We start from the raw sequence: 16,863 nt of genomic DNA on the forward strand, positions 1-16,863 counted from the left end.
TTGCACCCAATGGGGCAAGAAAATTTCTGTTCATGGCTATGGCAATAGGAATTGCCAAAACTGTCTAAAGTTTTGTCAACCTGAGAGAAATGTGAAGTCTGTCTTGATCAGTACTCAATGCTAAAATAAACATGTAATAAATAAAAATATTAATATAAGATTAAATGTATAACCACAGATATAATCTACCACATTTTTTCATCATTAAAGTATATATGTAAATGCATCACACACACATACAAGAAAGGCATTCTCTTTCCTATGTCTGTCTGCCTTGCTTTCACTCCTTAGCCTGGTGGTTGGCAATCTATGGCCCTCCAAACAAATACTGAGCACAGTGTTTGTTTTTTTTTAATTAAGTTTTATCAGAACACAGCCATGCCCATTTGTTTACTTGATGTCTATGGCTGCTTTGCACTAGGACTACAGAACTGAGCAGTATCACAGAGAATGCAAGGCCCACAAAATATTTACTATCTGGCCTTTTACAGAAAAAAAATATTGCCAACTCCTATTTTATATTAATACTATTATCTAGTGTGAACAGGGGCTTTGTCAAAACTTAGTTTGATAAATAAGACCCAATTTACCTGCTGGTCACTTGATGCATATATTTTTATGCATATATATATTTATAATTTTTATTGTTTATTTAGGTTGAGAGGCAAGAGAAAAATACAATGTGAGAGAATGAAGGAGGGCTAATTCTCCTCTTTTCAATTCTCATATATTTACAAATTTTCTATACTAACATGACTATGTGCTTCTCAGAAAATAGGAACATGAAAATGAATGAAGGCATCGAACATCAGCTCACAGAAATATATTGGAACAAATTTAACTTGATCCATTCTTTTACTGGGATTTTTTTCCAGAATCAGGTTGTTTTGATTTTTTTGAACCTAGCTTTCTTTGGGCAGAACAGTTCATTTACCTTAGACTGTTAATCATAGTTGCATTTTAATTGTGCTCAAATATTATACTAGGTGTTCTGCTGAGTTACAGCCTTTGGCATGGGATGGAGCAGGTATTAAAGTCACAGACTCCTTTATGGCTGAACGATGATAAAATAGGTTGCCTTGAAAGGAATGAGTTCCCTGTTACTGGATATGTACAAGCAGAGGGATGATGACTGTCATTCAGGGATCTGAAAACAAGGTTTCTAGATTTGGGAGGGAGGTTCAATTGGGTAATTTCTAAAGTGTTTTTTTTTTTTTTTTCCTTTGCATCTAAGACTATGTGTATCTTTACTACTTAGCATCAGAACATTCCATAAACTGAAACAACACACACAATATCTCCAGAAATAATTTAAAAACATCCATTATTACATTTTCCTGTTCTAGAGTTGTAACTAGTGATTAAATGCTATGAACAGTAAACTCTGAAGAGGAATACTGATTTTGGTCCAATCTACATCCATCATTAAGATGGCTAAAACTGACTAATTATCTGCTCCAGAATTTATTCAGTTCACATGAAAATATGACCTTAAAAAAGAAAAGTTCTCTAATATATGCATATAAATACTTTACATGTTATACATGATACATAGCTGAACCACGTGCACTTACAAACTTAGTCCAGGTGTCAAAAAGCAAATTATAGAGAAGTAATGACCCAGTTCTAAATCCTTACTGAAACTCCTCAATAAGGGTTAGATGCCTGTGTAAGACAATCCTATGGTACCACATTTGCTACAATGTTTGGGTTCTATGCATGCTAAAATAAATCATAGTTTTAATGAATTAGTAGTGCCGATATAAATATAAGAAGGAAGGACATAGTCTAATATTTGGGGCAAGACACAATTATGGCTCTAGATGTATCTCTGACACTAAAGGGCTTTGTAACCTTGTACAAATCAGGGCATCAGGGCTTTCGTTTCCTAAGATATCACATAAGGCATTGGTTCTCAAACTTTACATGAGAATCACCTGGAAGGTGTGCTAAAACACAAATTGCTGGGCTCCACCCTTAGAATTTTTTATTCAGTAGGTCTGGGGTGGGTTGAATAATTTGTGTTTCTAAGTTACCAGGTGCTGCTCACACTGTTTGTCAAGGGACCACACTGGAGAACAAGACAGGGGTTGGGAGGATGGTGTTAGTGAATCACCAAATCATTAGTACTTCAGCTGTCAGAGAGACAGCAGTCAGCATCAAACATACACAAAGAAATGTAATCATCTTTTTAATCAAAGTTTCATTTGAGTTAGAAGTGAGATGAATGTTCTTTTTTTTTTCTTCTTTAGATTTTAACAGAGATTTCTGACCACATAAATGTTTTATAATACTTACGTCATAGCTTGATAAATGGATTCAATCCCATAACGCATGGCAAATTCATCAACTATTTCTTGGGAAGCATCATCAAAGAAAACCTTCCAGGCTTCATCTCCTTTGACATCTGGGATTTTCACTCCACCATTAGATTTCACTTCAGTTAAATAATGGAATAGATTCTAAAAGCAAGTGGTTTTCAATTGTTCAGTGATTCTTTAGAATAGGCCAGAAATACTTAACTATAAGTTTCAGTAAAATGCACTGAAGCATCTACAAGCATCTACAAGCAACAGGAGTATCTTGGATTTTTATTCAAACTCACTTCATCTTCTATGAAAAATCTGCTTTTACTTCTGCCTGGGTCTATGCAGAATTAATGATTCAAATATTTTGTACATACCAAACCATTTTCAGAAGGAAGTAAAAGTTTTTGCATGTACACAGTTCTACAAGGTAGAATATATCTTGCATTCATAGGTTCTGAGTAAATTTTAGTGCCCTGGATGAATAATGTGATTTTAGTTATGTAAATAATACTAAAGGGCTTCCGCTGCAAACAGGTAAGAGTCAGGTCAATGAATTGAGGTTGAAATGAATGTTTGAAAATTTTGTAATGAAAAATACCCTCAATTCATTTTTGCTTCTAACAAGTTTAGGAACTGCATATGGATGCAGCCTGGGTAGCCTGAAGGACTTTTTCTTCGATTTCAGTTTTACAGTATCTGGCTCTTGGACCAGCAGAAAAGACTCTGAAAAGTGAAGCACAATGCTGTTCCTCTGATCACAGGTATTCTCTGCCCACACTTTAAGGTCAGAGTTCTCCATCATGCCAGTCCAAGGGATTCCTTTTTATTGGTCTGAAAACTGAACCACCTTTCTTCAAAGAACAGTATCAGTGACTACTAAGATTGTGGTCACAAAATTAAGCCTAAATCCTGAATCTAATTACTTTGTAATATGAAAATGGATTTAAACAGTGTTCCTCATTTCTTTCTTAGTAAAATGAGGTGTAAATATTTACATGTACAGATTTTCATAAATATATTTAGGAAAAATAGCATGCAAAAGAGCAAAGCTGTCTTTCAACTGTTTTTTTTCTGTCTTAGGAATGTGCTTTCTCTTTATCACTTTGAACATGGAAGAAAGGTACATTCATTCCTCAGATTCATCTCATACTTTTTGATATATGAGACAAGTATCATTTGCATCAGAGAAAGTCTCCAGTGACGTCTCTAACCTCTCAGCTGCAAAGCATCCAATAGAAGCCCAAGATTATGAGTCTATGTATCCATCCTGAGGCATAAAAGGGAACTTGTGAATTCACCATTTGGATTAATGTTGAGTGGTCTCTCACTCTCTCCAAGCCAACCAGGCCCTACCTTTTTGGTGGGTAACCACCTTCTGATCCTCTCATATATCTTTGTGGAAAGACCAGTTAAAATGGGAGGGTTGAATATGTATAAAGCCCTTTCTTGTACTCAGAAAAAGGAAGAAAAAAATGACTTCTTGTTACATTGGCTCCCAAAAGCCATTGAAACCACACCAGCATTTTTATGTTTCTAGTTAAATAATACCTCTAATTAAATCTTCAATAAAATCTGAACCCTAACTCAGAGTTTTCAAAAACAATTATGATTTGGATCCTCTCCTGTGCTACTGAAGTACTCTTTCTTTAATGCTTCCAAAATACTTGTCATTACTCATTTCTTCAATGAATGCTTTTTAATGTTCTTTCTTACTCTTTGGAAAAATGGTAATTTTTTCCTACTTATGCATTATCATCTTATTGCCTGTTAATATGTGCCTCATGGTCTTGTTCTAAACTTTCATCAGAGGACAAGCTTGCAGGGGGCAACACACAGGATGTATGATTCTCTAGCACATCTTCTGCCATAGGAGAGAGGCAGAACTCCAGGAACAACCCTACAAACTTAATTCAATGATTTTTAAACCAAATTATTTAGTTTTATAACCCATAATCAAGACCATTTTCTTTTCTAGGTTTTATCATCAATAAAATGCAATTTATTTACCTCATGTAAACATGTGTATTGTATATGATATGGAGCAACCTTCTCCTCTCCTTTTATTTCCACATTGATTTTCAATCGAATGGCCCCAGATACAGCTGACTTATCTGTCCGTTTCTCTGACAAAGCAAAAAAGTAATTGTTTAGTCATTTTTGACAATACCATGTTTCTCATACACATTCTCAAAAGCTTAAACAAAAGACTTAAATGACTAAAAACCATTTTTCTAGGTCAGATTTGATTATTAAGTAACCACAATTATTTCCCTAAATATAATTAAAATATTTGCCTATTGTGTCTTTGTGATTGTCAAACTGTCTTATAGATTCATCAAATAGAAAAACTTTATCAGAAGACCCTGCTATTCTGCTATAAATTTCTGTGTACTTGATCAGTTTATACAATGAAGCTAAATAAGTTTTTGGCAATTAAAAGCAAGACAACTGCAAGTGTAAAATTAACCAGGAAAGTGTTTTGTCTAAAAGCTACCACTGCTCAGTTTCTCCTCTTTCCTTCTGTGCTTCAAAAGATGAGCCAAAGCTCTAGTTAGCAAATAAAAATTTTAACAGCTTCCATTATCTATCAGTGATTCATAAAGATCTACAGTCTATAACCTGCGTTTACTTGTAAGTGTTGGATTAACTATTTATTTGAATGGAATCAATGTACAGTCAATTTAGCCAAATAATATGCATGAATGTGTTTTCCAAATGATCAGTAGCTTTGAGAGAAATAAATGCATAGTCACAGAATCCCCAGGATGTGATTGTAGTGGGGGCCTGATAGCTATTTCACAAATGAAAAAGAGGATTTAGATAAAGTGGCACAAAGTCAGCCCTGGACACTTTTCAAATTGGCCCTCTCTCTAAACATAACTGTATTTTTAGCCATATAAGATACAGTTAAATGATGAAAGCTACTTTCCTCTCCTGGAATGCCTGCTGACTTCTACTTGTTACTATGTAATAGTCACTGTGTTGCAAAGTTTCTATTCTTAACAGTGCTAGGATCCTGAGAGTTTTTCTTACCAGCTGAGAGAGAGTTAATTCTCAACAAATATCAAAGTCCTCTGCTGGGGCCAAGAGAAATGCAAGTCCTGGAATCTTTTTGTCACACACCTCTTTCCAGAGCTCCAGGGAGCTTTCTTGGTTCTTTGATTTTAACTATCATCATGCCAAAGGCTCTCTGGGAAGCAGGCTCTGCTTGGACACCCAGGGATTTTGGCCAAGTCTTCCTTTGTGTGGTGGAATGAATTCTAAGTGATGAGGAGGGAGGAAAGTGTACTACAAAGACTGAAAATAGGGTATGTGTGCATTGAACCTATTTAAGGATTTTACACAAAGCCTAAAAAGCTAAAACCTGTTCTCTCTCTCTCTTTTTCTCTTAATGGTTAAACATCAGCAAGGAGGGCACAAAAGAACCAATTGAGGTGAACTGGCAAAGGCTTACAATATTGCACCATATTTTCACTTCACAGACTGAAGGAGATTTACAGCCTGAGAGCTGGACTACTGATTTTACTAATAGCACATTCAGGTTCCATGGTGAACTGAATAGACTCATACATGTTTTGTCAAAACATAAAAATTGTGGAATTTCTTTTCTGAATTAGAGCTTTCCTGCTGCAATCCAAGGACGTGTTAACTTACCCAGGGGGGAGGAGTGTGGGGAGGACTCCACGTATAGGTAAACCTCTTTAATATAATTGTAAGACATAATTTGTGAATGTTCCACAGAGTTAATGGTCTGCATTTACCCTCAGCTAACATCTCTGTTTTCATATATAAGGTTATTTAATAATTTAACACATTAACTGCCATGTGAGTTGCATTTAACTCAGGTTAGTTTTGAGCCCAGGGCTTCGTGAAGCAAAACCCTGAAGTTGGTTCATGAAAATCTTACTTGTTGATGTTCTTATCGTTACGATTAATATTGACAATTTAATTCTAAAAACGTGGATTGTGTTGCATATAACTCAGGCACAGAAAACAACAACAGCAAAAAAAAAAAAAAAAAAATCAGAAAGGATTGCTTTGTTTTAATAAAACATGTGGCCCCAGAGAATTTTTTTTTTCCTAGTGTGGCTGTCAATGTGTTAAACAATATGTGGGAGGGTGTTCATTACAGCTGAGGTAAAAACTCTACTCCAATAATGTGGGAGCACCAATTTTCTTTCAGGAAAATTTCTTAAAATATTTTTTGATAATGAGTTCTTAGTCCAGCTTGAATCATTTGTGCTAAATTAAATATATTTTTTCTTTAAATTATTATATAGAATTTCACTAATTTTATGACATTCTCCTTTTACTCTGTCAACTGCTACATTACTTGAGGTATGTAGGTTTTAAAAAAGCCAAAGCATTTTTTTAATTTGTTAAAATATATTAGTATCCTAAATGGTACGTATTTGTAATACTGAGACTGTGTCAATGCTCTGATTTATAACTAGCTACCCCTCAAAATCTAATTAAAACATTTCAGAGGCTTTGATTAAGAAATCTTTAGGTCAGTCATTTACAGAAACTGAGATGATCCATACATTTTTACTATTATTAAATCACCACTGAAGATTTTAGGTTTTTATATAATTCCAATAAAAGTAAAATTAAAACTTGTCTTTATTTAATTTCTGGTTCCATAATAAAATTTTATTTAAAAAATCATGCCAATTAAACATATTCTCAACCTCTTCATCATCAGTGTCAGCATAAGTCCACACACTTTCTTGGCTTTGCCAACTACAGCCTATTTTTATAACATTATTTGAAAGAAATCCTAAATACATTTTTTCTTTATTGCCAAAATTTCATTAATGGACCAGAATAAGCCAAACAGCATTAAATCATAGGTTGATTATTTGTTTCCCACACATTTGACAAAGGTTTTTGAAGCTATACTTTACGAATTAAAAATTAAGAATGAAATAATCTTTTTCTTCTAAAAGATATTTAGTTGGTTCTTTGAAAGAGTTTTCTCATTTAATTTACCAAAGCCTTTCAATAATACTGAATTTAAATTAATAATAGTATTTATTTGCCCATGAAACTAATCACCTGAAGTCCAACAGAATGTTCTAGAAAGGCATTGGTTATTTTTATTTATATGGGAATGTAATATATGCTATAGGTAATCTGGAATTTTATTTAACTTGTTTTCAAGTAAATATAAAGATAATCACCTAAATTGTACCAGACATCCATTTCTCCACTCAAGGTCCTCACTTCTACAATTGTTTGTCCCAGAAAATCATCTGACTCCTTTTTGAAATGTTGCTTGACTCTGGATTTAATGTCGTCATCTTCATCCCACACTCTGACTTTGATTCGATCTGTGGAGTTATGACACTCACTGAAAATAAATGTGGATAAGTTAACAACCATTGATAACTGCTCTAAGTGGCATCTGATGTTTGTAACTTATTTTAAATCTATCTAATCCAGAAAGACATAGTACATTACATAATAAATGAGATTTCTCACTAACCCATTCCATCCATGGGATGTTGCAGGTACACAACGCAGATATATTGAAGAAAAGTTTGATCAGTTAAACAATATTAGTAAGAGAAAATCCAACCCAATTTCCCCATCTTATTTCCTTTAACAGAACTACATATAATCAAACATGAGTGAGAAATCCTTACATGGGGCATTTTCACTGATGTTTATTAGCAAAATGTGGTGGAAATGGTGGGGAGGGGGGAAGAATTAATCCATGTGTCTGTAGCAGCTAACAAAGCCCAGTATTAATCAGGGAGAGTGGTCAGAATGATAAAAGCACAGCTCTTTCCCATCCTCTCAGAATTCCAAAGATTACTATATGAACATACACCTGAAATGACCGTAGCAATGATATTTGAATGATAAAATATTCGGCATTTGCCCAAAATTTATATTAAAAATGGCCCAGATTTTAATTTCTTTGCTACCAAAAAGAAGAAAAAAAATGTTTAGGTAGAAACAAAAAGTCAACTACCAGTTTATTTGCTTCATTTTTATATTACAAAAAGATTGAAGGATTGAAAGAAATTTTAAAGTAGCAGAAACACAGCTATCATTGTGTTAAACATTCAAAAGCAGAAGGATGCCCCTTCTTGTCACCTTTTGATAAAATAAATCACCAGAGTTCATGTAAGCCCTAGGAGACAGAGATCTAATATATATTTTTTTACCTGCAAATAGCAGCTAAAGTAAATAACAAGCTCTAGATAATAAAGATTGGTACCCATTTTTAGAATCTATTCTTTAACAAGATAAAATATCCCGTCTCATTTTGAAAAAGAATTTTTGAGGCTCTAGTTTTTGTTATAAAGATAAGATTTTTTTTAGGCCGGGCGCGGTGGCTCACGCCTGTAATCCTAGCACTCTGGGAGGCCGAGGCGGGTGGATCGCTCAAGGTCAGGAGTTCGAGACCAGCCTGAGCAAGAGCGAGACCCCGTCTCTACTAAAAATAGAAAGAAATTATATGGACAACTAAAAATATATATAGAAAAAATTAGCCGGGCATGGTGGCACGTGCCTGTAGTCCCAGCTACTCGGGAGGCTGAGGCAGTAGGATCGCTTGAGCCCAGGAGTTTGAGGTTGCTGTGAGCTACGCTGACGCCATGGCACTCACTCTAGCCCGGGCAACAAAGTGAGACTCTGTCTCAAAAAAAAAAAAAAAAAAAAAAAAAAAAAAAAAAAAAAAAAAAAAAAGATAAGATTTTTTTTAACTGGTTAAATATATACACAAATAGTAATGCATATAAAATAGTAATAACATATAGGTATACATATATACAGATGTCTTTCTACAGAATTCATAAATATATACGTACATGTGCCTATCTATACATATATATTATACAGCAAGAGGAGAGAAAGATGATACTGTCTTTCAAAATTTCTATTTAATATCAAAAATATGATATTAATTGATGAATGACAGATAGAAATAATGATGTGCTTCCTATAAATATACTTGGTATTTTGCTTACGAGAGTTTGAGTCTCTATGCATTTCTCATTGACTTTATTTCTTTCATTTTTTAATTAAATGGATTAATTTTAGAATTTTAGATTTATAGAAAAGTTACATCAGTAGTTTAAAGAGTATCTGTATGCCCTGACCCAGAATTCCCTATTATTAACATCTTGCATTTATAATACATTTACAATATTTGTCAAAACAAACATTGATTCTACCTTTTTTGTTTGTTTGTTTTTCACATAAAGAATGGCTGGCTCCTTCATTCCCAAGAGCTATTTTTGAGGAATATTAAAAACAAAGTTTGCCATTATGTTTCAGGTTTAAACTGTCCGCAGAGTAAAGAGAGCAATGGGGCTGCTGTTTGAAATATAGGAATTTACACAAGGGATTTGGAATGGGCATAAAGCCAGAGATTGAGTTGAAGATGCTCTGGTGGAGAAGCATCACATATGGATGCACAGCCTCTCTGAGCATTCTGCTTCCATGTTGGCTATAGTCCTCCTTATGCTCTTCATCTTCTCAATACTGAAGCGGTATCACCCATTCCTAGGTTCCTTTGCAGCTACGGTCCACCCATTTGCCCTGCATTCAGGCAAGATGTGAACTCAAAATCAAGCAAAGTGATACAATGACCATATTCTGGGAAATTACACTTTTGGGCAACAGTGGTAGTGGGTGCTTTAGTACTTTAATATAGGGTTTCTCGTATTTAGTCTAGGGGGTGGGATACAAAAGTATTGATTGGTGTTTTCTGCAAGGAAATCCTACCATATAATTTGACATTGTTCCCACACATGGCTTCTATTGTAGACCTTTTTTGACTTTTCCAACGGTTCTTGAGCAACATAATAATCTATGCAATAATCTTTCTGTGCATAAACTAACCAAAGTGGACTATGTTGTTTGCAATTAAGAATATTGACTGACGTAATAATTTTTAAAGCATGAAGGGACCTGCAAGTAACATAACCTAAATATGTGGGACAAACAATGAAGATTCAACCACCTCCGGCTGGAAAGTCAATGCATTTTGATGTGCCATAGCAAAACAGCTGGTCAAACTGTTGTCCGCTATGCTTAGAAACCCTGACCGTGTGCCAATGGAGTCATGTTTATTAGTAGGAATGGTAGGAATAAAATTCAGAATTTTGGCATGCGCTTATTAAATCTTATGACTTTCAAAAATATGCTGAAGCTTAATATGCTCAAACTAGATCCTAGATCTAAACAGTCTGTAATCAGAGATGCAAGGAAGCACAGCTGTGCCAAAAGACGTTCACTTGTTGGTGTCCTGCACTATAAATTGACTCAAACAATCATAATTTGGAACCCTGCAGGGTGGAGAAAAGCCGGTACCCACACAATCACAGGCTTCTAAGCACAGCTCCAAAAAAGAGCTAAAATTACTGCCCCAGGGCTTTTCCAGCACAATCTTTTAATACTTCTCTGAGTGACAATAAGGGAAACTTAGTGGCAAAAATCTGATTAAAGGTGTTTCATTCTCACCCTGGCATATTATTTTGTGGGGACTGAGACTGTCAACTATTGGGTTAAGAGAGAGGAATTGATCAGAAAAGAGGAGCCAAGAGCTAGGGAGTTAAAATTTCCAGGCTTATGTGGTTTCTCGCTCATGAAATTGTCTTAAAGCCCATCTCCTGGAAGCCTGGTAAATTTTCCAGGAAACCGTATTGCCAATGTGCCTTTAGGTTTGGCTGGCTACAACTGTACTTATTAAAGTAATTCCCGGGTCCCTGAACTCACAGCAATAGAAAGTAGACTCCAAGTACAGTATCCCCCCCACCTTGGGAAGAGCACCTTCCTGGATTTCTTGGGCAGGTCCCAATTTATGGGTATTATAGATAATGGAATGCCTTTTAAACTATTTTTCCAGGCCTTTTTAATTTACTTTCACTTTCCATTCTACCCACTTTGCGTGTAGGCACTGACAAAATGGGCAAAGAAGATCTATCCAGCTGTGTATCTAAAGAATTGGAGAAATCGTACAAAAGAAATTCATCCAGAAAGAAGTGACATGGCACACCAGACTGGCTAACCCAGTAACTACTTCTGCTGCCAGGATCAGGCAGATATGAGTATACCTGTCCAGCAGGACCCTATATTTGCTCTGTACCAATAATAGGTGTTTCTCATTTTCCCTCTTACTAAATGAGAAATTTAAAATTGCTGTTATCCTATCTTCTTTCTCCACAACAATACATTTGGGCATGTTGGAGGAAGATGATTTCTCTTTAATTTCTGTCCCAAGATCAACAAAGAACAAAACCTAGAGCTGAGGGACAGGTTACTCAAAGATCCTGGATTTCAACCTAAAGGCAGAAATTGGACATAATTTTGAGATTACCTACCTCAAAAGAGAGAGGATGAATTCATTTCATTTAAAGTAAATATAGGGGTAGAAAAGTTGTATACAAATGTTGAGAAGTCAAAGAGGTGGGTGGTGGCAAATACTGTAAGTTTGCTCAGATGACAATCTTTCAAGCCACTTCCCCCCTTCCCTTTCCTACTTTTACACAATTCCCCAAACTGCCCTGAACTGGAGATGGACATTTGATAAAGTTCTGCCAATGAGATATAAGCAGTAGTCTTCTGCTGCTGTCTCTTCTATTTTCTCCTTTTACTACCTTGGAACACGGATACAGAACAGCCTTTTCTAAAGATGTTAAAATAGGAAGACAGAATAAGCTTTGTTCTTTTATAAAATATTGAGTTATCATACTAGCTCCCAAATCCCTGTACCTGAAATTCTTGTTGAATGAAATAAATGAATATCTTTCTTGACTAAGCCACAACCGCGGCTTAATGTGAAACTGAATACAATTCTAATTGAATCCGGTGGGAAAAGAATAAAAAATCTTAGTGAGTTGATTTTGTTTGATCATATCTGAAATGATTTAAAATAAACTGAATTTATGAACTGTTATTACTTCTTATACTTGCTGTGTTCTATGGCATTCCTTAACTATTTAAAATGTGTTTCACAAACCTTGACTTTTATGAAAATATAAAGGTTTGCATTTAAGATGGGAAATGATAGGCTTTTGTAGTAACAGAATTTGACAGCAAGAGAAATATCTTTAGATACTAAAGGCCTTCATGTATAATAGAGAATGCACAGTCTCATTAAATCTTACTCTACTAGAAAATTTCCAACCTGATTAATTTGCTAACCAAGACTCATGGTTTAGTTTACCAGTTTCTGAGTTTGCCTTTTTTTATCAATAGAAAAATATTAATAAGATCTTTAACTGCATAAACTCATGATAAATAAATACTGCTAGAGACAAATGATTTGGTTTGTAGTTTTCATTTAATTAAAAATAATTCTTCTTGAAGAGTGATTCATATTTCTAATTTTAAATTTTTTCATTGCTAATGAAAAAGTTGGTTTTGTTTCCATGGAAATAAAGTATTTTATTCCATTCCAAATTAAAGGAGAACAATTTTTTCTTTCTGGACTCAGGATTATTTTATGTGTGTATGCATGTGCGTTGTTTTGATTTTTTGTTTTTAATTCGCAGGTGCCATATCTCTGTAGAACCAATCACTATTTGGCCAATTTTCTTGGGCAGCCATCTAAATGGCTAATTTCTTTAAAATTATTTATTCCAACTTTGCAAATGGTCTCACTATAGGTATTTTTAATTTAGAGTTTCTTAGATATGGCCCCAATACGTATCTCCTATAATTAAAGCAAAAAATTTTTTTCTCCTTACTCAACTTATCAGAGTTTAACCTATTATGTGATGGATTGCTCTACCTAGAGAGATGCCCATGGACTGCATAAAGTCAATAAAGCTTGATTGCCTGATTTCGGCTGGGAAAACATTCCTGCTCAAGTAGTCATCTCCTAATGTAACATCGTTACTGAAGTAGTATATTAGCAAAGAATTTCAAAACTGAAACATGAACTTATAATCAAGCTAGATCTGACGAAACAACCAAAATATTAGCATATCTCACACTGCAACTATATCAGACAAAAACGTCAACAGTGATGGCACCATTAAAAATCATGTTCTATAAGAATATTTAAAATTTCTAGTTGTATATTTAAATTGTATCAAATAAGATTCTGTAGTATTTTAAATCATATTATGTGAGGTTTTTTAAAAGATGCATTGATAAAAGAAATATTAAATATGCATGAATAAACACATACAAAATCTATATCTATTGAAATAAGCTGTAAGAGTATGTATCAAAATATAAGTACTAAAATTAGTGAAAATTTTTATTTTATTCATTATATTTTTCTGTTCTAATAAAAATTGCATTTTAAATATCTTCTAGTAATTGTAAATAATTTCATTTCAACTTAGGCTGGAAGGCAGGGCACTGTTTGAGAAAATCATCAGCCGGAAACTTCTGCAAGGGCCATCCTGAGGCAAAGCAGCAGCCGCCTTTCAAACAGTAATTAAATTCTCCTGTTACAGCTTAATTCCTTAAACTCTGACCCACCAAATGGAAATACTATGAGACACTCAACTTTCACATTTCCTTTTAGTGATTTATCATGAATTATGCAACCCACTTCCATCTCAATACTGGTGTCTTACTCGTTATTGAATCAAGATCCCTAACCCTGTTAACTTTAATTCCATTACAGTAGATGGACAAGTTCTAAGTTCAAACCCCAGTGACGGTGCAGAGAAACTTTTTAAACAGGAAGAATTTAATTATGGGAATTGCAGTTTAAAAGAATACAGAAGTCCCCAACACTTCACTTTTGCTGTTCTCTCAAGGTTTTTCTTTGTAGTATTGGGGGATTATAAATCTATTTTGTGTCAGAAACATAGAAGATAATAAATATGAGAACAAGAAAGGAATTATATTATTGGCATGACTTTTGAAAAAGAAAAGGGGCAGAAGTAGAGTTTGTCCATTGCCATTTGAGGGTTGACTGAAGGAAGTATGTGTGTGTTAATAGATCATAGAACCAAAAGGCAAAGCATTACCTTATAAGGTACATGAATTTCCCTGCACCACCTTCTAGCCTCCACAATTAGATTATAACTATTTCAAAGTCTTGTATTATATTTCTATATTTAATGCTTTCTCCACAGATAATAATGTTGCAAAATAAACTTGTTTTAACAGCTGTTTTGAGAATTATTAAATATTAAATAATATAAAAATAGTAATAAAACCAGTATCAGATATTAAATATTTAAGCTACTATAATGTAAAAATATAAATTAGATACATTAGTTACTAAAAATATTAAAATAAAGGTAAAAAACTTGTTTAAAAAAATACCTGTGTCCATTTGCCATGAAAAGAGATCAAGTGAGAGATATCAGAGAAGAGGATGATCAAATTGTTCTCTCGAGAACATAGGAGAAAGGAGTGTATGTGTGTGTGTGTGTGTGTGTGCACGTGTGCTCATGGTGAAGGTGTTTTCTACTCACCATTTCTTTGTTTACCATGTTTTCCCAGCTCAGATCATGTATTTTTGTTTTTCTTAGTAAGGATGTCTTTTCCTTACCCCCTACTGCTCTACCTGGTGAACACTCAACTGTCTTTTAAGACCCAGATAAAATGTTATCTCTGCATAAATGTTCCCTGGAAGGTTTTTTTGGGTTTTTTGTTTTGTTTTGTTTTTCAAATTTTCTGAACTTTAATACCTGCAGCAAGTAGGTATTCAAAATTGTCTATTGAAAAAAATTAGAGAAATATCACAGGTGGTAATAACAATAATCATACTCTTCATTTTTGTTCCTCATTAAGTATTATAAATATGAATGTTTAAATTTGGCATAATTACTGTACTTGCATTTGGACCATTTGTTTGAAGTTGGAAACAAGGTCCACTTTGGATATATGTTTGACATTTATTTGACATTTTGATAAAGGCATCATCTTCTCAAATCTTAATTTTATTTACGTGGCGATATGTGTTCTTTTCAATTTACCTGTCCATAGAATAAAGAGCCGTACATCAATGATCTCTAAAGTCCTTGGTTGTAATGAGGAGCAAAAGATAATATAACTGCAAAGGGCCTGGAACAGTGTATGTTGCTGATGTTTTTGTGGTTGTCGTATTCTAGTTCTGATATTCCAACATCTATGATTTATAGTATAAGTTATGCCTTTTTGCATTTTACTTCCAAGGTCAATGTGTTCTAGACACAATGGAATAATAGGACCAGTTTGGAAAAAGACCTGTCTGGTTGAAGTTCCATTTGAGCTACTTACTAGCAATATGACCTTGGGCAAGTTACTCAATTGCACTGAGCCTCCATGCCCAATCTGTAAAATTAGATTATCAATAATTACCTTTTTAAAAAAATTAAAAATGATACATATATGTAAAACACTTAGAGCTGTGTTAGGTACTTATAGGTTTTTAACTGCAGCTAACTAATTGTAGCTAATTACATCATTCAAATGCATACATATGTTCTGTCTTTAACAGCAAAGGACAAGTTAACATAGATACATTAAAAAAAGGTCCTGACCAGACTTTATCTGAACACCAAACTTGAATCAGGAGAAGCAATCATAAAGGTAAACACTATTAACTGTTAATAACATCCCTATCCCAAATATCAGCAACTCATCAGCGCAGCGCAGGGTTATTAAAAAAAAAAAAAAAAAAAAAAGAAACCTTTTGTACTGATCACCAAGGAATTGCCAAAGAAAAGAAATGTTAGGAAATCCTACATTCCAATTAAATTTTCCACTTAAATCTAAGCTTCAACCAATTATCTGGAATGGTGCAACTGTGCTTAAGAATTCATAAATAGTAATGTTGGTTATACGTCAGTCCTCTCTGGACTTTTTCGCTAGATGTTATAGAAAATACAAAGAGATGGAATTAAAAAAAAAAACCAAGTTACTGCACAGATGCTACAAAACACTTGATAACACCTGTGATAATTTGGCACTGGTACCTATACGCAATAGTGACACTTTGTCATTAAAAAGCAAACTCAAGTGCCATAAAAACTAAAGTTGAATACATATAATTATGAACAGCTAAATGAAAAATTTACCAAACACCTCTTTGAATGTATTCAAAACTTCTACAAGTTTTTGTAATAAAAATAAAACAACTCAATTTGATTGAATAGAAACATAGCTTAAGTTTTTTTTTAAGTATAAAAAATACTATGCTATAGATGATAAAAAGGTAAGACTGATGATTCAGGTAGAAATCATTTTTATGAAAGCTATTATTTTAGGTTGAACCACATGAAATTGTCATTTTTGTAGGTCCAAAGAGTCAAATACCAATAATTTCATGTGACCTGATCAGGTAATAACTAGTTCTATACGATTAAGTCTTGTCTGTCCTAATTGGCAATCCAGTTTGTACTTGGTGAATACAAGAAATTCTATCAGATTTAAAAAATGAGTGCATTCAGGGAACCTAGTCTGATTCTTAACCAGATACTGAAGAGATTAGTGGAGGGGGAGGCAAGTAAAGGACAACATCAAACAGCTTAATACCAATGCAGAGGAAGCCCTGGAGGTCGTCAAGGTTTACTAAACTTGATTCATTTGAGAATGGCATTGACCCTAGAGGGGATCTCTCAGGCACCGGTGAAATGCTTTTCCA

The 16,863-nt window shown here is 34.1% G+C and overlaps 1 protein-coding gene across 2 annotated transcripts in view; it reads right to left on the reverse strand.

Moving 5' to 3' along the window:
• The window catches only part of UNC13C (unc-13 homolog C), a 562,886-nt gene that overhangs the window by 276,492 nt on the left and 269,531 nt on the right, over positions 1–16,863 (reverse strand). For both annotated transcript variants that reach the window (XM_069459636.1, XM_069459628.1), the window contains 3 exons: positions 7,493–7,662; positions 4,317–4,432; positions 2,299–2,462 (listed from right to left, as the gene is read on the reverse strand). In XM_069459636.1, the coding sequence (XP_069315737.1) occupies positions 2,299–2,462; positions 4,317–4,432; positions 7,493–7,662 (450 nt within the window). The remainder of the gene's footprint in view (positions 1–2,298; positions 2,463–4,316; positions 4,433–7,492; positions 7,663–16,863) is intronic.

Source organism: Eulemur rufifrons, chromosome 2 (genome assembly GCF_041146395.1).
Source record: "Eulemur rufifrons isolate Redbay chromosome 2, OSU_ERuf_1, whole genome shotgun sequence".
NCBI lineage: Eukaryota > Metazoa > Chordata > Mammalia > Primates > Lemuridae > Eulemur > Eulemur rufifrons.